The sequence below is a fragment of the Mercenaria mercenaria genome, chromosome 12 (genome assembly GCF_021730395.1).
Source record: "Mercenaria mercenaria strain notata chromosome 12, MADL_Memer_1, whole genome shotgun sequence".
NCBI classification, from domain to species: Eukaryota; Metazoa; Mollusca; class Bivalvia; order Venerida; family Veneridae; genus Mercenaria; species Mercenaria mercenaria.
In genome coordinates, this window is record NC_069372.1 from 47171046 (window position 1) to 47199002 (window position 27957).

The following is a 27957-nucleotide window of genomic DNA, read 5'->3' on the forward strand; positions in this document are numbered from 1 at the left end:
GGGTGTTTGAAAATTTTCTTGCGAACATTTTAATCTTTTGTTTAATTAGCCAGTGAGAGATGGTTTTATTAAAACTAGTTCAGTTAAGTTTTACGTATTTTGTATGATTTAGTGTGTGGATTTGGATATGCAGTGAAGTGCGTATTAGTTGTGGCAGGGGGTGGGATGGGAATTGTTCCACACCCCAAGTGTCTGTGTTTCTTATAGCTCAATAGTCCAAAGAGATATTCAAAAGTAGGTACCTAAGAGGTATTTTCTTTGAACCGCCCTTATTATGTACCTGCAAGGAAAATTGCCATCTACATAGTTGTCCCAGTTTCATATTTTTCGTTCATGAAATTAACTTCAAGTATTGCATAAGATACAGTACTGCGCGCTTGAACATCCCGCCTGGTAGCACAAGGTAACCTTATTTTACCAGATAATAATGGTTATATTGAATAAATGATAAGATAATATATAATACATTATTTTTATCCGTCTATTGTGATAATTTTTGTCTTTCATAATTTTATATATATGAATTGGGATAATTGCCTTAATTTTTTCTGTGATATGTCTTCCCATGTTATACCGTATACTACACAAGGACCACAGTGGAAACAAGTGAATGCAATAGAAAGTCCCCTACTGGAAGGCACCTAATTTTCTCTACTGCAGTGTAACATAATGAACTGATATCTATCAATAATGTTTAAACAATATTGTACTACATACATAATATGTTATAACAAAACACTTGGATTAAAATTTGCATATATTAAAATATTAAAACCTACAGTTGTCTTCATATGGATTTTTTGACCGATTATAAAAAAAAGTTATAATATAAGTTATTTTAATATAGTAACAGCAAAGGTAAATTAATCCTGCAAAAATCTATATAATATAAGTCCAAAAGAAACTTTTTACCAGGTAGACATGGGTCAAAATACACCTAAAAATTGTATGTAACATGCATGTTCTACAACAGAAAAGTAGTCCCGATTTTTCTCTGCGGCCAGTAAATGTTACAATACAATCTATTTAAAGTAAAACAAAGGGACGTAATTCTAAAAACAATGGTGACTAATGGTGGTGAACATTTGTGCCAAGTTACATCCATGCATGAAGAAATGCTCCGGACAAAGGCATTTTTGAACTTGATCTTTGACCTCTAAGTGTGACCTTGACCTTAGACCTAGGGATCAGGTTCTTGCGCATGACAATCCGCATTATGGTGGTGAAAATTTGTGCCAAATTACATCAAAACCCCTCCATGCATGAAGAAGACATGCTCTGGACAAAGTCATTCTTGTATCTGACCTTTGGTCTCTAAGTGTGACCTTGACCTTAGACCTAGGGACCTGGTTCTTGCGCATGACACTCCGTCTCATAATGGTGAACATTTGTGCCAAGTAATATTAAAGTTGAGTTACAGACTGGACAGGAAAAAAAGCCCTTTTGGCCTTTGATTTCCAAGTGTGACCTTGCCCTTGCAGATCAGGGCCCGGATTTTGCGAATGACACGTTGTCTCATCCAGGGGAATATTTGTGCCAACTGATATTTAAAACCTTTTTGAATGACATTGAAGTTATAGACCGGACAGGAAAAAAATCCTATTGACCTTTGACCTCCAAGTGTTACCTTGACCTTTAAGCTAGGGTTCTGGGTGTTGCGCATAACACGTCGTCTCATAATGGGTAACATTTATGCCAAGTAATATTGTAATCCCTTGATTGATGACTGAGTTCTGGACCGGACAGGAAAAAATCCTATTGACCTTTGACCTCTAATTGTGACCTTGACCTAGGGTCCGGTTTTTGCGCATGACATGTCGTCTCATCATGGGGAACATTTTTACCAAGTAATATTAAAATCCCTTCATGGATGACAGAGTTATGGACCGGACACGAAATTGTGGACGGACAGAATGACACAGAAAAGCGCATTCATATAGTCCCCGAAACTGGTTATCAGTAGGGGACGACTAATAATGATATCTACCTATTTTTATGTCAATCTGTATGTTAAAATGTATATGACATGGCTTTAAATAAAATGCATACTTCCTTATTGTTATCTGTGTTAATTGTTATCTGTATTGTTATCTGTAGTATTTGTTGTTATATATATTGCCATGTACCAGAAATAAATCTATATCTCTCTATCAGACTATTTATCTATCTTATCTCGTTTTACCAACCTCCGCGAAAGGGGAAGTAACACTGTGTTGGAGTCTGTTGTATTGATAACGCGACAAATGAAAGAGATACAGTAACACCTCACCAGTGAAACATTTTAGATCCAAAAGAACATAAAATATAATGAAATCAGCGTCACCTCGATAGCCACGCATGTTTTTTTTTTTTGTTGTTGTTGTTGTTTTCTAGAGATGATATAGGTTTTCATTACCAGCCTAACTAAATACACAACTTACTTTTATGTATACAGAATAGCCTCTGAGACAGACTTGAATTACTAATTTCATATAGCTTTTTGGAGAGTTGAACTAAAACAAAAACAATGGAAGTATACTGCGTATATCAGATGCTGAGCTGTATTAGAATTTCTGTTATACAAAATGTTGCTTTTTTTTCCATATGAAAATAAAAATATTATTACAGTATAATTACGCTGACTGGAGTCTTTCTGGACCAATTAAGACTTGCATTTCGTTGTGCCATTTGATATAGTATTACATCTCATGCAAACATGTTTCAGTGGCTTTTGAAATTCCATAGACTATATAATAACATGATTAAAGCATGTTAGAGTTTTGGTCTAGTCAAGAGTTTAGATTTTTTTGTTTCGAAAATAGTTACAAATATAAGTTCACCAGCATCTTGTTGAAATAATAAGATAATTTTAATTCTAAGAGTTTTGATACGCGCTTATATATAAAAACCGTTCACAGTGACCTAGCAATTCAGGGGGGAAAACACCTGTACTACCGAATATAACTTTGAGCCATTAGAAAGAGCGCGCCGGGGCAATACTCGCTAAACACCGGGCAGCGGTGCGAAAAGACGACATTTAAAAGACATAACACTGGCGGGGTTGAGGAGTCATAAGTTGCTAATTAGCGTTCTGTTTACGTCGAGTTTTCACCTCGTGACCCCGTTGCTTGAGTTTTAGAATCTCGACTTTTCGCCCCGCGTCCCGCTGATTAGTGAGTTTTTGCACCGCACCACTGTGATTATCATTTAAACATAATAAATCTCGTATTTTCGCTTAGCGGGGTCGCAGGGCAAAACCACGAAATGGCATAAATATGACACCATAGAAAGTAGAAAATTTTAAAGAATGTGAAATTACAGGAAAACACAGAGTAAATTAATTTCGGTTAGTCGGGCAATTCAAGTGCGACTGAATCGACGTACTATGTAAACATGTAACTTGACACTTGTGTACATAATAATACGTAATAAAGTGCAGAAGTAGTTAGGTCGCGTTAAATTATCTCAATTTGATAGCTAAATGAAGTCGTTTAACTGCGACTGAAATTATCTATTTATTTTGTGACTAGACAAGGACCATAACTCTGGTCTTGCTTAGTGCAATGACACACAAAACTCTAGATGCACAACTTCACGTGCTGCATGAAATTCCTATAAAGGTTTCAAATACTTTAAATATAACTTGGCACAAATGTTCACCACCACGAGACAGGGTGTCATGCGCAAGAACCAGGTCCCTAGGTCTAAGGTCAAGGTCACACTTAGAGGCCAAAGGTCAGATACAAGAATGAGTATGTCCGGAGCATTTCTTCTTTATGCATGGAGGGATGTAACTTGGCACAATTGTACACCATCATGAGACGGAGTGTCATGTGCAAGAACCAGGTCCCTAGGTCTAAGGTCAATGTCACGCTTATAACCAAAGGTCAGATACAAGAGTGACTTTGTCCGGAGCATTTCTTCTTCACGCATGGAGGGATTTTGATATAACTTGGCACAATTGTACACCATCATGAGACGGAATGCCATGTGCAGGTCCTTTCTTTAGAATTACTTCCTTTTGTTGTTACTATATATAGCTTATATTGTAACTTCTTCATTACTAGTCGTAGGGAAAAATCGAGACCACTTTTCTGTAGCACAACATGCATGTTACATCCAATTTTGAGGTGTATTTTGACCTATATCTACCTGGTAAGGATTTTTTTGTGGACTTACAATTTTTTCTTTGGATTTTTTCCCTTTTTACCTCACCTGAGTACGAAGTGCTCAAAGGTGAGCTTTTGTAATCGCCCTGTGTCCGTCGTCGTCCGTCAGTCGTCCGTCGTCCGTCCGTCGTCAACAATTTTACTGTTAACACTCTAGAGGTCACAGTTCTGACCCAATCTTAATGAAAATTGGTCAGAATGTTACCCTCAATAAAATCTTGGATGAGTTCGATATTCGGTCATCTGGGGTCAAAAACTAGGTCACCAGATCAAATCAAAGGAAAAGCTTGTTAACACAAGAGTCTAGAGGTCACAGTTTTGGCCCAGTCTTAATGAAACTTGGTCAGAATGTTACCCTCAGTAAAATCTTGGACGAGTTCGATATTGGGTCATCTTGGATCAAAAACTAGGTCACCAGGTCAAATCAAAGGAAAAACTTGTTAACACTCTAGAGGTCACAATTTTGGCCCAATCTTAATGAAACTTGGTCAGAATGTTACTCTCAATAAAATCTTGGAAGAGTTTGATATTGGGTCATCTGGGTTCAAAAACTAGGTCACCAAGTCAAATTAAAGAAAAAGCTTGTTAACACTCTAGAGGTCACAATGTTGGCCAAATCTTAATGAAACTAGAATGTTACCCTCTATAAAACCTTGGACGAGTTCGATACTGGGTCATCTTGGGTCAAAAACGAGGTCACCAGGTCAAATCTAAGGGAAAGGTTGTTAACACTCTGGAGATCACAATTTTGGCCCAATCTTAATAAAACTTGGTCAGAATGTTACCCTCAATAAAATCTTGAACGAGCTTGATATTTAGGTCATCTGGGGTCAAAAACTAGGTCACCAGGTCAAATCAAAGGAAAAGCTTGTTAACACTGTAGAGGCCACATTTATGACTGTATCTTCATGAATCTTAGTCAGAGTATTAATCTTGATGGTCTCAAGGTCCAGTTTGAATCTGGGTCATGTAGGATCAAAAACTAGATCACCAGGTCAAATCAAAGGAAAAGCTAGTAAACACTGTAGTGGCCACATTTATGACCATATCTGAATGAAACTTGGTCAGAATGTTGATCTTGATGTTCTATAGGTCAAGTTCAAATCTTGGTCAGGTTGGATTAAAAATTAGGTCACTAGGTCAAATCAAGGGAAAAGCTTGTTAACACTCTAGAGGCCACATTTATGACTGTATCTTCATGAAACTTAGTCAGAATGTTAATCTTGATGATCCTTAGATCAAGTTCGAATCTGACTCATGTGGGGTCAAAAACAAGATCTCCGGGTCAAATCAAAGGAAAAGCTTGTGAACACTTTAGAGACCACATTTATGAACATATCTTAATGAAATTTGATCAGAATGTTAATCTTGATGATCTTTAGGGAAGTAGGTCAGGTGAGCGATACAGGGCCTTCATGGCCCTCTTGTTTTAAGATTAACTTCCCTTAGTTTGTACTATAAATAACTTATTTTGTAATAGTTTTTTATAATTGACCGTAGGGAAAATTCAAGACCACTTTTGCTGTGTTACAACATAGATGTTACTTTCAAATTTTATGTGTATTTTAAGGTATCTCTACCTGGTAAGGAGTTTTTTGAGTGTACTTAGAAAAACAAAAGAATTACAATAATTGCAAAACAGCATGCCTCCAGCAGGCTAAATGTTAGGACCATAGGTTAAATACTTCTTGAGATGCATGCGAGAGAAACTTATAAGACCTTAATGCCTCTGTTTTAAGTCAGGGGCTATAACTGATGACTGGAGAGTTAATAATTTATTTCTTTTTAGCTCACCTGAACGTTGTTCAAGGTGGGTGAGCTATTAGTATAGATGGATGGTCCGATGTCAGTCGTCCATCGTCCTTTGCATGTTTGTCGCCCTGCGGCAGCATTTTACTTAAACATCTCCTCTGAAAGCACTGGTCAGACTGATACCAAACTTGGTCAGTAGCATCCAGTCATGGACCTCTATCAAGTTTGTTCAAATGATTCACCTTCGCTCTTTTTAGGGACTATAGCTTAAAATAGAAATACCTTTAAACGAATCCTTCCCAAGAAGCACTGGATGGATCTTCATCAAACTTGGTGTGTTGTATCATTGCAAGGTTTCCTGCCAATGCTGTTCAAATGGGAACGCTTGGCCCCATGTAGGGACAAATATAGCTAGAAATTGAAACACATGTACCTTTAAATGACTTCTCCTCAAAAACCGCTTGATAGATCTTCGTCAAACTTGGTTTGTTGCATCACTGTGATGTCTTCTCCCAAGTTTGTTCAAGTAGTTTGTTTGTTCATTTTAAGGGCCGCTAGAGTTAAATATGGAAAAATAAACTATGACATCTCACGAAACTATGGATGGATCTTCACTAAACTTGGTCTGTAGCGTCATTGTAAGGTCCTCTCCAAAAATTGTTCAAGTGGGGTGTTTGGAGCCTTTTAGGGGTCTCTAAAAATATAGTAATATTTTTTAGACGAGTGTGAGATATAGGTGCTGGAACCGAGGCCTTATCATTTTGTGTAATTGTTTAAGACTGGGCCAAACCATATTTTTAAATTGAATGTAGGCGCTGTATTTTAGCTCACCTGAGCCAAAGGCTCAGAGTGAGCTATTGTGATCGCCCACCGTCCGTCGTCCGTCCGTCGTCCCTCCGTCCGGCGTCCGTCCACACTTTCTTTTAAACAATATCTCCTCCTAAACCACCAAGCCATTTTTGATGAAACTTCATAGGAATGCTCCTTGGATGGTCTTCTTTAAAAATTGTTCAAAGAATTGAATTCCGTACAGAACTATGGTTGCCATGACAACCGAAAGGAAAAACTTTAAAAATCTTCTTGTCCATAACCACAAGGCCTAGGGCTTTGATATTTGGTATATAGCATCATCTAGTGGGTCTCTACCAAGATTGTTCAAATTATTCCCCTAAGGTCAAATATGGCCCCGCCCCGGGGGTCACATGGTTTATATAGACTTATATAGGGAAAAACTTGGAAAATCTTCTTGTCCAAAACCATAAGACTTAAGGCTTTGATATTTGGTATGTAGCATCATCTAGTGGGCCTCTACAAAGATTGTTCAAACTATCCCCCTAAGATATAAAATGGCCACGCCCTGAGGGTCACATTGTTTCTATAGACTTATATAGGGAAAAACTTTGAAAATCTTCTTGTCCAAAACAAAAGGTCTAGGGCTTTGATATTTGGTATGTAGCATCATATAGCGGGCCTCTACCAAGATTGTTCAAATGAACCCATAGAATGAAATATGGCCCCGCCCGGGGGGATCACAGTGTTTACATAGACTTGTATAGGAAAAAAAACTTTAAAACTCTTCTAGTCTGAAATCACAAGACCTAAGTTTTTGATATCTGGTATGTAGCATTGCCTTGTGGTCCTCTACCAAGATTGTTCTAATTATTCCCCTGGGGTGAAAAGAGGCCCTGCCACGGGGTTCCTAAGTTTTACATAGACATATATAGGAAAAAGCTTTAAAACTTTTCTTGCCTGAAACTGCAAGGCCTATGCTTTTGATATTTGGTATGTTGCATTGCCTAGTGGTCTAATACCAAAATTGTTCAAATTATGCATCTGGGGTGAAAGAGGCTCTGCACTGGGGGTCCCTAGTGTTATGTAGGCTTATATAGGAAAAAACTTTAAAAATCTTCCTGTCTGAATGTTCATGGCTATGCCTTTGATATTTTGTATGTATCATGCCTAGTTGATCTCTAACAAGATTGTTCGAGTTATGCCCCTGAGGGGAAAAGAGGCCCTGTCCCAGGGGTCACTTGATATAAGAGTTATATAGGAAAGAAATACTTCAAAGATTATCAAATCATATTTCCTAGACTGTTTAATTATATTTACCTGATGACCCCAAGTGATAAGGGTCACTCGACTGTGACCTTGACCTACTGACCTACTTTCTTGTTTTTAGCTCACCTGTCATGAAGTGACAAGGTGGGCAATTGTGACCGCTTGATGTCCGTCGTGCGTAGTGCGTCGTGCAGTCGTGCGTCAACAATTTCTAAAAAAATCTTCTTCTTAAAAACCACTGGGCAGAATTACACCAAACTTCACAGGAATGATCCTTGGGTAGCCCTCTTTCAAAATTATTCAAAAAATTGAATTTCATGCAAAACTCTGGTTGCCATTGCAACCGAAAGGAAAAACTTTAAAAATCTTCTTGTACAAAACCACAGGGCCTAGGGCTTTGATATATGGTGTGTAGCATCATCTAGTGGTCTTCTACCAGAATTGTTCAAATTATCTCCCTAGGGTCAAATATGACCCCGCCCCGGGGGTCACATGGTTTATATAGGGAAAACTTTGAAAATCTTCTTGTACAAAACCACATGGCCTAGGGCTTTGATATTTGGTATGTAGCATCATCTAGTGGTCTTCTACCAAGATTTTTCAAATCATCCCCCTAGGGTCAAATATGGTCCCGTCCCGGGGGTCTCAAGTTTTACATAGACTTATATAGGAAAAAAAGTTTAAAAATCTTCTTGTCTGAAACCACAACACTTAGACCTTTGATATTTGGTTTGTAGCATTGTCTTATGGTCCTCAACCAAAATTGTTCAAATTGTACCCATTGGGTGGAAAGAGGCCCTGCCCTGGGGTCCCAAGTTTTATATAGACTTATATAGGACATTTTTTTTAAAAATCTTCTTGTCTGAAACCATACGACCTATGCTTTTGATATTTGGTTTGATGCATTGTCTAGTAGTCCTCTACCAAAATTGTTCAAATTATGCCCCTGTGGTTAAAAGAGGCCCCGCCCTGGGGTCACTTAGTGACTATGTGAGTTATATAGGAAAAATACTTAAAAAATCATTTGATCCTATTTCCAAGACTGTTTAATTATAATTACCTGATGACCCCAAGTAATATGATGTCACTTGATTGTGACCTTGATCTACTGACCTACTTTCTTGTTTTTTAAGACACAGCCTTGAAATTTTGATGACATATACAGTTTTGCACACCAATCGTAAAACTGAATTCATTGACCATGAATGTGACCTACTGACGTTCATAATATTTTATCATCAGTTTGATCTTTGAAACATGTAGCTCATATTACTCAGGTGAGCGATCCAGGGTCATCATGACCCTCTTGTTTAATTAAAGATACCGCCTTGAAATTTGGATGACATGTACAGTTTTGCACACAGATCTTAAAACTGACTTTCAGTGATCATGAATGACCCACTGACATACTTTCTTGTTTTTTAAGATACAACCTTGAAATTTGGATGACATATACAGTTTTGCACACTGATCTTAAAACTGACTTTCAATGACCATGAATATGACCTACTGACCTACTTTCTTGTTTTTGAAGCTTTAACAAAGAAATTTGTTCAGGCAAGCAATAAAACTCAGGTGAGCGATAAAAGGCCATCATGGCCCTTCTGTTTTTTTCTGTCAGCTTCCCCCATCCTCACCCTCCGAGTTACCAATGATTGTCCCCAAGTATATTAAACATTATGTATGTCATGTGCACATCGAGTAACTATTGTTACCACGGAAATTGCAATCGTTTTCAATATTGCAATAACATATAATGAATCCAATAATAAAAAATTGCCGAGAGATCCTTTGGAAGTATAGAACGCAACCAAGCAACATAATAGCAGACTCGGCTTGACTGAGTTTTTGCATATGAGGTAATAAAATGTGCAACACCCCTCACGCCCTCTAGCGCCGGGTTTAGCAGAACTCTGCCATAAATAAAACAAAATCTTTAAACAACTTCTCGTGAACCGCTTGATGAATGTAAGCCAAAATTTGTCAGAAGCAACCTTTATTGGGCATTCTCAAAGTTGTTCAAATGGTGCCACTTGAAAAGCACTTTTTAATTGTCAGAAAGCCAAAAATATAAACAATTCTAAACAACTTCTTCTCATGAACCACTAGCTGGATGTTCAAAAAGCATTTTAAGAAGCATTCTCTTACAGACTTTTCATGGTTCCACTTAACTGCATTTGATAGCCATCGGAGCTAAAACTTGAAAAACCTTAAAACGACTCATCTAAAAAAAACAAACACACAGAATGCTTTTTTTTCACCAAACTTTGTTTGTAGCATCTTAAAGGACAGGTATACAATCTGTTCATTCGGATTCGCTTGACTGCATTTAATATCGGCAAGTGTTCATCGGACTTGGTCAGAAGCGTCCTTGGAGGAATCTTGTGTAACCTTTTTTGTATTCGAAATGATTAATATATTTCTAAAAGCACTAATTTGAAAAAAAAAAAGAATATGACTGTAACATTATAATTATGAACCGATATCTGATTGATAAGAATTGTCTTTTCTAAAGATTCTACTTTATGCCTAATTTTACGTCTGTTTTCATTTTTCCCATTCAGAGGTCTTGATTCTTCTTCAAGCCAGTTAACATATATCACATTGAAAGTTGATTGAACATGTGATAAGATAAAGAAATGGAATGTAGGTGAAGAGGTCTTATACGGTGCAAACAATGAGTTCTGAACAGAATCGCGTGTACTTGTTTCGCCTTCAAACTCTTATAATCGATGGTGGAACACTTGTGGTCAGAAATGTTTTCGATCAGAAGATTCCATGCCCTACACTTAGTGCGCTTTTAAAACAGGAAAAGAAAACCATTGATAAACTGAAGAAGACAGGAAAAATAACGGATGTACAATACCACCTGCTTTTTCCAACCGGAAGTGACCCAAAATCAGAAACCTTTGACCTTACCCTACTAATCTGCTTGCTAAGGAACATATGCGGCTTAAACAATCAGTACAAATGGAAAACACCCATAGATGTGAATGATTTGACGCTAGAAGCTGACCTTCACAGAATCAAGGAATATCGCAACAACGTAAGATATCTTTAAACGTTATTAATAACAAATAAAAATGTTAATATAAATAGGCCATATCAAGTTAATTCCAGCTCAAGCATTCTTATACTAGCATAGATCTGTAATCACCCTGATTTTACGCGTATTTCCCGGTCTTGTACAGCCTTTCACTTTTTAGCTCGACTATTCAAAGAATAGTAGAGCTATTGGACTCACCCATGCGTCGGCGTCCGCGTCTGCGTCGGTGTCGGCGTCCCGCTTTGGTTAAGGTTTTGTATGTATACGCTGGTATCTCAGTAACCACTTGTGGGAATGGATTGAAACTTCACACACTTATTATAATTATTCACTGTGATAAACTGACCTACACAGGTTCCAACTCCTTTTTGTTTTTTTTTTTTACAAAATTATGCCCATTTCCCGACATAGAAATTCTTGGTTAAGGTTTTGTTTGTAAGCTTGTGGGAATGGATGTAAACTTCACACACTTATTCACTGTGATAAACTGACCTACACTGCACAGGTTTTATAACTCTATTTTGCTTTTTTACAAAATTATGCCCCTTTTTCGACTTAGAAATTCTTGGATAAGGCTTTTTACATGCCATGCCTTTTTGTTTCTGTTACGTATGTAAGAGATTCACCTGGAGGGGATTACTTTTATTTACACTGTCCCATGTCTTTGGAACATGGTGGGGGTAAGAGTGAGGTTAGGTGCACCATAAACCGGTTTAAGTTCCCCAGTGGTGTTTTTGCCACTGACCGTTCCAAGGCGGTGCCTCACTGTGTTCCTTTGTTTGTTCGTTTCGTCTTGTGTTGGCTTTGTGTGCGTGAGTGTTGTTCGTTTTGTCCTTACGTGTTGGCTTTGGGTGTGTGTGTGTATGTGTGTGTGGTGCACGCGTCTGCGTGCTGGGGGTTTCGTTTTGAGGAGGCTACGTTTTTGGTGCGTGGCATTCCCTGTTTGATATTTTTCTTTGTTTTTTTTTGTATGTAAGCTGGTATCTCAGTACCCACTAATGGGAATGGATTGAAACTTCACACACTTGTTCAGTCATGATCTTACATGCACTGTGTAGGTCCCGTAACTCTACTTTTATTTTTTTCCAAATTATGCCCTTTTTACGACTTAGCAGTTTTTGGTTAAGTTTTTGTATGTAAGCTGGTATTTCAGTATCCACTAATGGGAAAGGATTGAAACTTCACACACTTGTTCACTGTCATGAGTTGATAAGCACTGTGCAGGTTCCATAACCCTATTTCCCATTCTTACAAAATGATGCCCCCGGCCTTTTTCGACTTTTTTATTCATTCAATTGACAAGGCTGTTGAATAGTCGAGCGTTGTTGTCCTCCGACAGCTCTTGTTGGTCAGGCATTGCTATTAATTTCCCATAGGTTTCCATGATAAGAAATGACTCTGTCACACACTCCAAACTTGAGAGATGATAACTTAAAATGCGATACTTTTAGTATAAGATAGCATATCAGACACAAAAATATGGGCTTATCCAGTCCCATTTTACAATTTTTCTTCAAACACATCTACCGTTTTTGTTGAATAGCATTTAAAGGCAAAATGCCTATTTAAAGAGACGATTGAATTGTCACACATTCAGTCCGACACTTGTAAACTATGCCAAAAACAGAGAACTTTGTATTGCTTAATTTAATACAATTTTTTTTTTATTGTAAACATTACCTTTTTTATCCAATCAACTTTTGTCTCAATGACTCCTACACTTTTAGCCGCTATTCAGTAACAAATGCATGTGAGTGAACTACAAGCAAACAGCATGCTCTCGGGGCGATTTTCTCATGTCATTTCTTTTTTGTTTATGTTTTTCAGATTTCGCACCTGTCAGAAACTACTTGTATCACAGAGCCTGACTTTTTAAAGCGCTGGAACGAAATTGAACAGGTAGTTTTGTATCAGTTATTATTCAAATTATCCCTTGAATGTGTTTAACATTTGAACATTTCCAAAGATATTCTTTGTTTGTACCTCTTTAGCTCGAATTAATTCCTTTACTTAATTCCAGCAAACTTGTTTATTAGGAAATTCATTGGTTAAAAATAGGCTTTAAAATATTTCTGTCGTTAGGCAATGCATATCATTTATCCTGAAATTAAACAGTTAAATAAAATGAAATCCCTGAAAGCAAGAGCATTGATGGTAGAAAAATAATTTCCAGTGATTATTAAAACATAATATTCTTAGTTGAAACTCAAAGTCAAAGGGGCCTGGACCTTGAAAACGTTTTCCGCCGAATATCTTGAGAACCACTTGACCCAGAACCTTCAAACTTAGCAGCATGAATGAACTTATAAAGGAGATGATCTCCACAGTTTTGGAGGTCAAAGGTCAAGGTCACAGAGGCCCAAAAACTGTTTCCTTCCAATAACTTGAGAAACCTTCAAACTTAATAGCATGATAGGGCTAATGAGGTAGAGGGTCCCTAATGTTTTTGGAGTTACTTGGTCAGAGGTCAAGATCACAAAGGTCTGAATTTTTAAAAAGGTTTTCGCTCAATAACTTGAGAACCACATGACCCAGAACCTTCAAACTTGGTAACACGATTTTGGTTAAAAGGAAATAACCGGCAGTTTGGGGTCAAAGGTCAAGGTCGCAGGTACCTGAACCTTAAGAAAAGGTTTCTGCCTTATACACGGTATCCTGAGAACCACTTTACCCAGAAATTTTAAACTTGATAGCATAATTGGACTTATGAAGGAGATAACCTCTATTGATTTTGCGTCAGTTAGTCAAAGGTTAAGGTCACAGGGGCCTGAACCGTCCAAACGATTTCACACTTTGTAACTTCAACACAATTTAGATAATATGGTGACTTTTATCCTTAAGTGGTCGTTTATTGAATAGCATTTAAACATGTACCTTTACAAAAAACAGAACTCTTACTAGTATTATTTTGATCATAGGTGCTCATCAGATTGAATTCAAGCGTTCCAGATAGTATTTTGGATTTGCAGAAAACAATAGATAGATACAAAACTAATCCACTAGACCCAGAAGCAGAGGAGAAATTTATTAAAGGTATGTTTATCAGAAATTTTGCTATACTAGTATGTTTATGTTATCACTTTGACAAATACAAACATTAATCGTATTATCAATGTAAAAGAAGGAAGTATGGAACGCCTAAACTGGCTTCACATGATAATTATTAGTTCGTCATGTGCCTTTTCCAATATATTCTGTACAAATCATAATTTGTTATGTAGATGAAGGAGTTTGTGCTGTGCATTCGCTAGTTTGTGCTGTACAATTAATAGTTCGTTATGTGCCTTTTCCAATATATTCGGTACAAATCATAATTTGTCTTGTAGATAAAGCAGTTTGTTATGTACATTAACTAGTTTATCCTGTACATTTCTTAGTTTGTGCTGTGCATTCGCTAGTTTGTGCTGTACAATTAACAGTTCGTCATGTACATTTTCCAGTATATTCGGTACAAATCAAAATTTGTTATGTAGATAAAGCAGTTTGTTATGTAGATAAAGCAATTTGTTATGTAGATAAAGCAGTTTGTTATGTACATTTACTAGTTTGTCCTGTACATTTCTTAGTTTGTGCTGTGCATTTGCTAGTTTGTGCTGTACAATTAATAGTTCGTTATGTGCTTCTTCCAATATATTCGGTACAAATCATAATTGGTTATGTAGATAAAGCAGTTTGTTATGTACATTTACTAGTTTGTCCTGTACATTTCTTAGTTTGTGCTGTGCATTCGCTAGTTTGTGCTGTACAATTAATAGTTCGTTATGTGCTTCTTCCAATATATTCGGTACAAATCATAATTGGTTATGTAGATAAAGCAGTTTGTAATGCACATTTACTAGTTTGTCCTGTACATTTCTTAGTTTGTGCTGTGCATTCGCTAGTTTGTGCTGTACAATTAATAGTTCGTCATGTGCATTTTCCAAGTTATATTCAGTGCAAGTCATAATTTTTTATGTAGATAAAGCAGTTTGTTATGTACATTTACTAGTTTGTCCAAACAATAATGAGTTTTTGTGTGTGTTTTTCTTACATCTGAAAAGAACAATATTGACTGATTTTTATTATTTCACATAATAAGGTATCTCATAATGATTCTATAAATATTTGTTTGATCTATATATGATTACATTTACATGGCTCTCTGTACGATAATATCAGGAGTTTTTAAATGATAACGTCTTTGTTTGAACATCGTGATAAATCCATTATTCTATCTTGAATGCCAAGGCCGAAAGTAGTCAGTAAAGGTTGTAAAAATATTGAACATGTTTGTCTAAGACATACCATTTTCTAGTTTTGTTAAAACATTAGATAAGTATACAATTCTATCACAATGCAGATATGTATAGAAGAAAATAATCAGGCACTTTTACAGAATGGTCAAATACACGAGGATCACTCGAAAAGTGTTATCACAAACCTTATATATTTTTTAATATAGCAACCTTTGGCTCAACCTTTCTACTTTCTGTCACAGTAATCTCCCCAGTGGTTGATCGCCGAAGTCGTTTGCCCAATAGCAAAATATACTGTTTGTGGTGACAACTACATTGAGATCCTAAAACTCGCTATGGCGGACCTGTCGGTTTTGGAAACAGAACAAATATCATTAGAATTACGTGCGGAGCGGATGGGGCTGCATCTCTTACATGGCGAGCTTCGCTGTTTTTGCTTCATAGTGCGAAGCTTTATCTTGTAAAATGAGTGATGTGTAAGCCAGATTAGACCAATTGCGTTTTAGTTTTGTTATTAAATGTTTCACAAGAGATGTTGTTTTATGGCATGCTTTATTTGTTTTTTCTCCATTTGGAACACGATGTGATGCGACACTACCATTTTAAGTACGTTTTATATACACGAGGGGCATTTTCTAACGAGCATGCATTCTTTTTATTTTTGTGGCCTAGAAAAGTTTACAATGAGACATTCCATGAACTGGCTCTTTTATTATTATTTTATTTTCAGCAACAGGTGACATAACATGACATACAAAATATGAAGGTTTTTGCAATAGTATGATAACACTAGGTTACTTCCAGTTATAAGTTCATATCAGCAATGCATCATATCAGTACTTAGTATACCGGTAAAATAATTCAGTTCATATATCATATATATATGCACACACACACACACATACATGTGTCATTTCATATCAGATTGATACCAGCAAAACAGCAGTACAAAGGTTACAATGAAATGTCTTACTGCACGTACACATAGATAATATTTTAATATTATTGTGTACGTTTTTGAAAAACGTTTCCCTAACACAGAGTTCAAACGAAACAACATTTCTTGAAAAAGGGCAATATTTATTTTGCCAAATGGTATCTTAACAAATATATATCTTCACATATCTGGGCAAAACTACCGCCTAAGGGGCGGCTAAAACCGCAGTAAGCATATCAAGAAATGTAAATGTATTTCATAAGAGAAACCTTTCAGAGTTAGAAAATTGTCACTTGAAAGACGAAGTGAAAAGGGAGGCGGTGGTAAGATAAAACCAGAAATTAGTCAAAATAAGAGCTCGTAGAACACGAAATGCCCCCTTGATGCACTCAGTAATTGTACAAGGAATAGAAATTATTGCTCATTGTAAACAAAAGTTCTACTGTTCTGGTTCAATGTGACCTTGACCTTTGACCTATTGACCTCAAATTCAACAGGGGCCATCTGCTGGTCATGATCAGCCTCCCTATAATCTATAATGTTTCGTGATCCTAGGCCCAAGCATACTCAATTAAGCGTCTGGAAATGGTTTAACTGTTCCGGGTCAATGTAACCTTGACCTTTGATCTACTGACCTCAGAATCAATAGGGGTCACCTGCTGGTCATGATTAACCTCTCTATCATTTTTTTTGATCCTTGGCCTAAAGCGTTCTTCAGTTATCGTCCGGAAACCGTTTAATTGTTCCTGGACATTGTGACCTTGAACTTCGATTTAATGACCTCAAATTCAATAGGAGTCATCTGCTGGTCATGACCAACCACCCTACCAATTTTCCTGATCCTAGGCCTAAGCGTTCTGGAGTTATCATCAAGATACTGTTTTACCGTTCCTGGTCACTGTGACCTTGACTTTTGACCTACTGATCTCAAAATCACTAGGGGTCATCTGCTGGTGATGTCCAACTTCTCTATCAACTTTCATGATCCTAGACACAAGCACTCTTGAGTTATCATCCGGAAACCGTTTAACTGTTCCGGGTCACTGTGATCTGGAACTTTGACCCACTGGCTTTAAAATCAGTAGGGGTCATCTGCTGGTTATGTCCAATGTCCCTATCAACTTTGATGATCCTAGGTCCAAGCATTCTTGAGTTATCATCCATAAACCGTTTAACTGTTCCGGGTCACTGTGACCTTGACCTTTGACATACTGATCTCAAAACCGATAGGGGTCATCTGCTCGTGATGATCAACCTCCCTATCAACGTTCATGATCCTAGGTCCAAGCGTTTTAGAGTTATCTTTCAGAAACGGATTGGTCTACATACCGACCGACCGACTGACAGACCGACTGACATCTGCAAAACAATATACCCCTCCTTCGAAGGGGGGTATAATCAGGGTTGTAGTAATGCTAATGCTAATGGTAATGCATTAGTAATGCATTATTTTTTTTCAAATAATGCCAGGTAATGATTAATGCCACAATTTTAGCATTGAAAATAATGCTAATTTAATGCCAAAGTAAGTAATGCTAATGCTAATGCTTAGCATTACTTAGGCATTATTTTTTGTATCACTGGAAAAAAAAATACACATGTATGCTGTTATTTATACAGGTTACAGCAGTTCTCTAATAGATTTTTGTTTGATTTTAATAAACTGTCTGATGATATAATTGCCTTTTGTTCAATGTACACCTGAAAGATTTTAAAAAATACATTTAAAACCTTGGACAACTCCAAGGTGCATATTTATAATAGCCATAGAAGTGTGACATAATTAGATTTGTCACCCAAAATATCAAACAGAATCTATTATCTTTTGACACCTTTTTATCAATTAACAGTATGCCACTGATAGTGATGTTTAAGACCTTAAGGCAGCTAGCTTTTACATGTCATGTTAAATTAGGCTGTTAGGGAGCCATTAAACAGGTACTTGACTTTCTCTAACAATTTAAATGCTCATGCATGCTGTACTTCCAACATTAGGTATTTTTATTTTTTTAATTATTTTTTTTTATAAAGTAATGGTAAAAGAAAAAAATCAGATATAATACAAGGAAGTCATACACGTATTTAACTATTCATGTCACATGTTATCTGCACAAGCTGCTTCAGTAAGGTATCCAGGGCATTAAAATCTCCAACAGAGAAAACGTATGAAGGACTGAATGTATCTCCCGTACAAGCAATGACGACCTAGACCTTGGTAAACTAAAATGATTTAATGAAAAACAGTGTATGTGATAATAACATGCAATGATTCTCAAAAAGTAATGGTAATGCTAATGCTAATGCACCCTATGTAATGCTAATTTAATGCATTACTTTGATAAAAATGAGTAATGCTAATGCTAATTTAATGCCATTTTTTTCCAAGTAATGCTAATTTAATGCATTACTATTGCAAGTAATTATTAACAACCCTGGGCATAATAAACTTAGAAGGAAGAAGCGTGCTTTTCACTCTGGGTTTTTTTCGAAGAAAGAAGATGCCGTTTCCCGATCTTTTCTCTGCATATTAAGGATAGCCTTATTTGACTAAAAGCTCGTAAATGTTATTGTTTTGATCTTTAACGCTTAGCATTACGTTTTGAGAAACAAAAATCAAACAACACCAAATCATAGAAAGAAAAAGTTGTTTCTCATGAAAATTGAACAGTTTGTTAAACATGTATATTACTCTACGAAACAAATGTCAGTATACTGATATAAACATTGAATTCCGGGAAAGGACTGCCTAAAGCCTTAACAGGGGCCCCACTTCCGGACAATCAAACGCCTTTAAAAACTCACCATTTTCAAAGAACTTTTACATTATGTTCGTTTTGATGCATTTGCAATAGCGTGCGAGTGGTGAAATTTCACACAACAACTGTGGAACACAGTTTTCAGCGATAGTTTATTTTTATTTCTTTACAAATGGCATTCATTTTCAAAGGGGGACAACTTTTTCCGAATATTTTAAGTATCCGTCGTACGGGACAGAACATGTAATGGTCAGGTAGAATATTGGTAAAGATGGTGTTCGTTTATCAAATATTTCTGTGTTTTGATGATATACTCCTAAACCTTAATATGTCTGTTGTTTTTTATGTAATTAAAAAGAATATTTTCAGGACGGCCGTCATGATTAGTTAGAAATTTATCTTATTTTGTAATGTACCTCTGTGTAAATTCAACTAATGAGAGATGACCTGACTCTTCTTTTTCAGATGCGGAAGCAGAAAAAGAACGTGCTTACGAAAAGCGCAGACTGGGTAAATTATTGTTTCATTTTGTTCAGTTGTTTCTCAGATGTAATTGTCCTACCATTACGATTATCGTTCAGATATATAAGCAGATATCTGTAACAACTAAACATGAGCCGCGCAATGAGAAAACCAACATAGTGGCTTTGTGACCAGCATGGATCCAGACCAGCCTGCGCATTCGCGCTGTCTGGTCAGGTCCATGCTGTTCGCTTTCAAAGCCTATTGCAATTAGAGTACCCGTTAGCGAACAGCATGGATCCGATCCGCGCAGTCTGGTCTGGATCCATGCTGGTCGCAAAGCCACTATGATGGTTTTTTCATGGCGGCTCAAATTGTAATAAAGTCATCATTTTTTATTTTTTCTAAGACTGAGTGTTTAAGATAAGCTCTTAAAAACAGAATTTAAATTCGAAGGTGCTACAAAATGACTCTATTCTATTTCTTTCACCATAATACTGATTTTTTTTTTGTATTCAAAAAGTCTGTAGTCAGTCTACTAGTGTGTTACATAGCAGGTCTTATGGGTTGTTCTTCGTCAGTTACAAAAGGTTAATCCAACGATAACATTAAGGTTATGTACCATTTCATCGAGAAACCATGTGCATTATTACAATTGTATCCTTAACGGGGAGGGCCTAGTTGTAAATACATTTGAAAAAATATATGTATCCGTGTATTCAGTATTGCTTTACAAAGGTTTTGATTCACATATGCTGTATAAGCTACCAACTATGCATTTCACAAATTAGTTTTGTACGGTTTGTACAGTGGCTGTGGATATAAACTGATAATCTAAGCTAAATGGCACAGGTTCACAACACGGAACATTAGGCGGTACCAAACCGAAAACCCACAGACGATTGGACTTTTTGGGAAATCGTGGATTCCAGTTCCACTAATTTGAATGTTAAGGGAATCACATGTTACGGTGTAAAAGTACTGGTAAAATTTTTCTAAAAATAGAAAGGTATTATTCTAAATGCAAATGATTATATATTTCAGAGCTTAAAGACGATTTGATTGTTTTTATTGAGGATGAACATTCAACATTACAATTTTCACCATTTGGGGAAGAACATGACACATCCTTACTGGATATGTACGTAAAGCCAGAATTGAATTCTATTGACATTCAAAGCTCTGGAATGAATGAGACGAAAACACCTGTTGGATCGCTACAAGGTATTTTCAGAGAGCAAAGTAGAAGATGTAAAGAAGTATACATCACTGCAGACGCAGGAGTGGGAAAAACTGCATTGTGTAAACGCATAGCTGTTACATGGTGCCAAGCCCAACAACCTGATGAAAGTAAATCGAAATCCTTTTCAGATGATGACATTCGCGCTATGGAGGAATTCGACTTTCTTTTCATTATTTCACTAAGAGAGTCAAATAGTGACTGTGAAATAGACCTCATGATATTTAATCAAATAATAAAGTCATTATCGCGGTCGTCAAAATATTCTGTAGAGCTTCTCCAAGAAATTCTTCATAGAGAGCAATGTTTCATTGTACTAGATGGTCTAGATGAATGGTTTCACCCTAAATCGACCTGTCGTAAAAAGCAAAAATGTATCCCACACAGAAATGCAAGAAGTAATAATTGCACATTCGTAACAACATTAAGGCCATGGAAATTAAGTGAGATATCTTTGCGGAAGAGGCAGATAGATCGTAAAGTTGAATTGGTCGGATTCAGTAAGGAGTCGGCATCAAAAGAATCTAAATTAAAAGAACTAAAGAAAAGAGCAATTTTAGCGGTTAAAAATGTAGCCAAAGATCAAGTGGAACATGAAATCAAGAACTTTGACGAGGAAATAAAGGAGAATGCCTTTGAAGACACGGAAACTAATCCCCTGATGCTAACATTACTTGTCTGTCTATGGGCTGACGGAATGCCATTTGGTCGAACAAAATGTGAGCTATACATTAATATCATCGAACTTTTTCTGTCACGTGCCGAAAAGTTGGAGAACATGCAGTCGTTTCAGGATTTTTCGTGTGGAACAGAAGGTGAAACAAAGGCTACTGATTATGAAGAATATATCAGGACACTTCACTTTTGCAAGAAATACTATGGACTTTTGTTGGATGTTGGACGATTGGCTTTTCAAACATTGTTCATAGACGAAAGAGAAAATAGATTGTCGTTCGATAGCTCTGTAGCGGAAGAATTCTTAGAACAGGATCGTTTGGAGTTCTGTTTCCGTTCCGGAATTTTGACGAAAAGCAAACTGAAATCGTACACTTCGAAGAAGTCGAGAGTATCTTTCCCGCATAAAACACTCCAAGAATTCTTTGCAGCATTATGCCTGAGCACATCTCGTGATCAATCAAATTTATTGAATAGTATTGAATCTATATGTGATTCAGTATCAAACATTCTTGAGATGTCGAAAGTATTCTTGTTTCTTAGTGGTCTTGATTCCCAATTTGCCTGTTCCATTTCAGACAAATGGAAAGAAGTAATTGCTAAAGACAGCAATACTAAACATTACAGAAAAACAGCGACGCACTGGGTTCAGACTTTGACAATGGAGCAGTTGAAAGATATTCAAGATATGAACGTAGCCTCTGTTAAGGAAATGAAAACAGTGAACATCTGTTTACAAGATTTTGCAATTGACAATGACTGCCGAAATGATAAGTACCTGTCAGCTTTAAAGGTACTGGCTATCAATAATAAGGATGAAATGAAATCACTGAGCATAGAAATGAAAGATATTTTTAATCAAAATATACATGAAATTATAGAGTCCTTTGAACTTAAAGATGTACATGGTCTTAACAAAGTTTACCTAAGAGGTAAACTCACAGAAGGTGATGTCAAATGCCTGTTATCGGGTTCTGAAAATACTTTAGAGAGTATTGCATTGATAAGCGAATGGCAGGAACATGATATTGAGAAAAATATTCATTGGTCCAGTACAATGTTTTCGATTCTCAGAGACAGGTGTAGGTTATCCGCCAGAGACAGGTTATCCGCCATAAACCTTGATGGATTTTGTATTCCCCATGAAAACCTGAAACACCTTTTTCATTACCTAAAACAAAGCGCTGTCTTCGAGCAAATTATTCTTTCTAGAATAGAATGTCTTGATCACGGCAGGGAATGCCTGGGTGAAGAACTTGATCTGACTGAAAATAAAACTCTTACATTGCTCAGATTGAGGAAAATGCCCCTCTCAGAACTTAAATTCAATGCTCATACACTGGAAGAATGTGATGTGGGGAAATTCGAAACCTGTCCAATCGTGTTTTCATTCCTTGATCAACTGAAAAACGCAAAGAATCTCACACGATTACACTGCGACGGGTTTGAATCACCGGACGAACTCGAGAAGATGCTGGAAGTAGTTAATATCTTAGACAGTGTAGAGTATATCGTTTTACGCAATCTACATGTGGGCGATAGGTCCATACTGCTGCCAAATCACGCAACAAATATTCTTTACTTCCAGTTATTTAATATATCAATGTCAAGCTCTAGGTTTAAAGAAGTAGTTGAGATTTTGACAGGATATCAGCATTCAGTCAAAATATGTATTAAAGACTGTCATATGGCTCCAGAAGAAGACTACAGGGCGCTGAAGGAAGAGCTAACAAAGTCGTCTGCCGTCAATGTATTGTTTGACGGAGAGAATCCAATGAAAATAAGTGAGTTTACTTTCAAGACGATTAAACACTCAATAAGTGAATAAATTCGATGAAAGATGGCGATTAGTAATTGACTATTACTTTCAGTAACGGGAGATTACTAGTAGACTATGTTAAAATACGTTAATTGGGCTATTCATAGTCATTTATCAGTCTGCTGGTAGCTTTCTATTTCAGAGGATAGTTTACGGAACATCATATTAACAGAAACTCCATTTTATTAACCTCACTTTAATTATTTTAATCTTTTTGTACTCCCCCAAGGGGGGAAGCAGATACAATCGCCACCTTGTCCGTCCGTCTGTCCGTCCGTCATACTTCTTGTCGAAAGGATAACTTAAAAAGTATTGAAGATACCAAATTGTTACTGTATACAATGATAGAGCTCATTGAGAGGATGTGCAGTGACAAGGTACCATAACTTTAAGTGTTCCCATTTTTTAATTATCTCCCTTTTTCTGAGAAACTTATCCGGGGCATAACTCGAACACTATGTAAGATATTGACGTGATGCTTTACGTAGAAATAGAGGTCATTGAGAGAGAATGCAGTGACAAAGAACCATAACTATAGGTTATCCCATTGTATTCTTTTTTGAAAACTTTGTCCGGTGAGTAACTTGCATACTATGTAAGCCGGTGCTTGAGGGCGTGAGATGTGCTGCACATTTCATTACATCTCGTGAACAGACTCAATCAAACCGAGTCTGCTATTTTTCTTCTTGGTTGCATTCTATGCTTCCGAAAAGATCTTTTTACCGATTTTATTGATATTTTACAGATAGAGGCCAGTTAGAGGGAGTGCAGTAACAAAAACAGTAACTCTGGGTTGTCTCATTTTTTAATTATTTCCCTTTTTTTAAAAACCTTGTCCGGGGCATAACTTAAATTCTAAGAAAGGTATTGATTTGATACTTTACATATCCATAGAGATCAGTATAAGAACGAGTGCAGTGATAAGGAACCATAACTCTAGGTGGTCCCATTTTTGAATTACCTACCCTGTTTTGAAAACCTTATCTGGGGGCATAACCCAAATACTATGTAAGGTATTTACTTGATACTTTACATATATTCACAGAGGTGCAGTGAGAGAAAGTGCAGTGACAAGGGACCATAACTCTAGGTGTTTCCATTTTAAAAAAAAAAATATATCTCCGTTTTTTTTCGAAAACCGTGCCCAGGGTATAACTTTAAAACTTTCTAAGATATTAACTATTCATAGAGATCAGTGAGAGGAAGTGCAATGTTAAAGAACCACAACTCTTGCTGACCCCACCGATGAATTATCTCCATTTTTTGTTAATGTTTATCAAAAGCATGATTCCAATCCTGAAAACATTTGGATGGATTTTATTCACGGTACAAATCCGTACTTTTACTTTATAAAAAGTATAGTTTCTTTCTTGATAGTGTATATATTTGCTCTACATTCATTTCGTGATCGTAATCAAAGTCTGACACGAATTCTGTCCAGCTACGATTAGGCATTTATGTATTACATTACCCACAACTTCTTGTTACCTATTTTCATCAAGTATCCAGTCTACTGCTTTATTCTGCAATAAATAACTTTGTCTTTAAAAAAGAAACATGTTCTTCATTTGTTATATTTCCACATCACAGACCTGTACATTTCTCCTTCACACAACCTTCGTGACTGACTGAAAAGCCCCTTATGCAACAGTAATTTTGGGGAGCATCCATCGGTGTTACCGATCGCCTTGTTAAAATTATTAAGAAAGTGCAATATATGTATGTCAACTGGAGAGAGCTTTGAATATGTCAATGTTAAATGCTCTCTCTCTCTCTCTCTCTCTCTAGTTAATAAACGTTTTCAATTGAGGTTGAATTTATTTTAACTTCACATAAGAGGCGAATGAAATCTATATTCGCCGAACACTGTTATAGTACTGCCTTTTATCAAATGTAATTTTTTATGTAAGCAATATTTTTTATATTTTTATATGGAAAGTAGTGTTGTTACTTGATTGTGTTTTGTTATTCTGTATATATATAGGTGTTAACAATTGTATCTGACTGGTTTGTAAAAAAAACATGAATGCTATGAATGCGTATTCCAAATACAAGATAGATAACAGAGTGTGTTTGTGTTCGGGTTTAGGGTGCTTCAACATTTTAAGCTCACCTGAGCACTGCTCAGGTGAGCTTTTGTGATCGCCCTGTGTCCGTCGTCCGTAGTCGTCGTCGTCAACAATTTGACTGTTAACGCTCTAGAGGTCACAAATTTGAGCCAATCTTAATGAACTTGGTCAGAATGGTACCCTCAATGAAATCTTGGATGAGTTTGATATTGGGTCATCTGGGGTCAAAAACTATGTCACCAGGTCAAATCAAAGGGAAAGTTTGTTAACACTCTAGAGGTCACAATTTTGGCCCAATCTTAATGAAACTTGGTCAGAATGTTACCCTCAATAAAATCTTGCACGAGTTTGATAATGGGTCATCTGGGGTTAAAAACTAGGTCACCAGGTTAAATCAAAGGAAAAGCTTGTTAACACTCTAGAGGGTACATTTTTGGCCCAATCTTAATGACACTTAGTCAGAATGTAACCCTCAGTAAAATCTTGGATAATTTTGATATTGGGTCATCTGGGGTCAAAAACTAGGTCACCAGGTCAAATCAAAGGAAAAGCTTGTTAACACTCTAGAGGTCACAATTATGGCCCAATCTTAATGAAACTTGATCAGACTGTTACCCTCAATGAAGTCTTGGACGAGTTTGATATTGGGTCATCTGGGTTCAAAAACTAGGTCACCTGGTCAAATCAAAGGAAAAGCTTGTTAACACTGTAGAGGCCACATTCATGACTGTATCTTCATGAAACTTGCTCAGAATGTTAATCTTGATGATCTCAAGGTCCAGTTTAAATCTAGGTCATGTAGGATCAAAAACTAGGTCACCAGGTCAAATCAAAGGAAAAGCTAGTTTACACTGTAGAGGCCACATTTATGACCATATCTTAATGAAATTGTTCAGAAAGTTAGTCTTGAGGCTGTATAGGTCAAGTTCGAATCTGGGTCAGGTGGGGTCAAAAACTAGGTCACTAGATCAAATCAAAGGAAAAGCTTATAAACACTCTAGAGGCCACATTTATGACTGTATCTTCATGAAACTTAGTCAGTCAGAATGTTAATCTTGATAATCTTTCGGTCAAGTTCGAACCTGGGTCATGTCAGGTTAAAAACTAGGTCACCGAGTCAAATCAATGGTAAAGCTTGTTAACACTGTAGAGGCCACATTTATGACTGTATCTTTATGAAACATGGTCAAAATGGTAATCTTGATATTCCCAAGGTGTAGTTTGAATCTGGGTCATGTAGAATTAAAAACTAGGTCACCAGGTCAAATCAAAGGAAAAGCTAGTTTACACTGTAGAGGCCACATTTATGATAATATCTTAATGAAACTAGGTCAGAGTGTTAATCTTGATAATCTATAGGTCAAATTCAAATCTGGGTCAGGTGGGGTCAAAAACTAGAGCACTAGGGCAAATCGAAGGAAAAGCTTGCTAACACTGTAGAGGCCACATTTATGACCGTATCTTCATGAAACTTGGTCAGAATGGTAATCTTGATGATTTCAAGATCCAGTTTGAATCTGGATCATGTCGGGTCAAAAAATAGGTCACTAGGTCAAATTAAAAGAAAAGCTAGTTCACACTTTAGAGGTCACATTTATACCATATCTTAATGAAACTTGGTCAGAGTGTTAATATTGATGGTCTTTTGGTCAATAGGTCAGGTGAGCGATACAGGGCCTTCATGGCCCTCTTGTTTCATTCATATAAACGGCGGTGTCTAACTTACCAGTTAGCGCATGATACCCTACCCAGTCACAGTATACTGACACCAGGCTGACCAGTCCTAAAGTGTACTATACTCTAAATGCTGAGCGCCCAGCGAGGAAGCTTCACTTCAGTACAAATTTCACGTTTTTGACCGGGTCGAACATACAACAATATAGTTATTTACAGTCTGATTAAAATCATCTCCTAAAACATCGCATTTGTGCAGTCAGTTTTGAATAAAAGTCAAGGAGCATCATTTACATTCTTCAAAACATTAAGGCATTCGTAAATTATGTAAAATGGAACACAAATGACAAAAGTAAAAGCTTTATCTATAGTCATATCAATGTTTCGAGTCACTTTTTTCTGTATTATTTAACAAGTGCTAAACAGGCATGTTAACCCTTATGCCAACGTTGGTACTATCTAGACAACTAACATCAATTTTCCAGCCAATGATTATTTATTCGACAATTTGATAACAGTTAAAGTTATAACTATATAAAATGTATATGTATTTATTTAAATTGTTTATATAGCAATTAAAATTCATAAAAGATGTACTTTTTTATTTCCCCCTCCACTGGTCAGATACAGCTCGTTGATGTGTTTTTTTTTTTTGTAATTTAGCGGTCCTTTGATTTCTGCTCAATATATACCCTGAACATAGTAGGGCGGAAGTTATACCAGGAATGTACAGTACAGAAATCATTCTAATCTGGAAACCTCCATAATAAGAACTTTTCTTTCTGCCAGTAAAAGGTCGAATAAGAGAGGTTTCACTGTGCTCTACGAATCAAAAGACCACGATTTGAGGAATATTTCTTCCTCCTCAACGTTTTTGATGCATTGCCTTAGACCACACTTAGAGTCAAATCCCACTCATATACGTGTATAGAAGCCAAACAGACTGTTGACTGACCCGCGGAGAAGACGTTGAAGTGTAATGCGTGCGTGCGAACGTGTGTGCGTGTTCATGTTTAACGTCTTTTTCAACAATTTTTCAGTCGCGTAACCGACGGTGTCTACTTGTGGCAGTGAGCAATGTCTAAC

At 36.7% G+C, this 27957-nt stretch overlaps 1 protein-coding gene and 1 long non-coding RNA gene across 3 annotated transcripts in view; both read left to right on the forward strand.

Annotated features, from left to right (window-relative positions):
• The window catches only part of LOC123533579 (uncharacterized), a 35922-nt gene extending 10727 nt beyond the window's left edge, over window positions 1-25195 (forward strand). For both annotated transcript variants that reach the window (XM_045315278.2, XM_045315279.2), the window contains exons 2-6: window positions 10523-11004; window positions 12832-12903; window positions 13923-14037; window positions 19398-19442; window positions 20439-25195. In XM_045315278.2, coding sequence (XP_045171213.2) covers window positions 10636-11004; window positions 12832-12903; window positions 13923-14037; window positions 19398-19442; window positions 20439-23137 — 3300 coding nt within the window. In that variant the 5' untranslated portion in view covers window positions 10523-10635 and the 3' untranslated portion in view covers window positions 23138-25195. The remainder of the gene's footprint in view (window positions 1-10522; window positions 11005-12831; window positions 12904-13922; window positions 14038-19397; window positions 19443-20438) is intronic.
• On the forward strand, window positions 5-27463 carry LOC128547369 (uncharacterized). Its single transcript, XR_008366477.1, has 2 exons — window positions 5-4703; window positions 25578-27463. It is a non-coding gene; the product is annotated as an uncharacterized LOC128547369 (long non-coding RNA).
• Window positions 27464-27957: the final 494 nt, after the last annotated feature.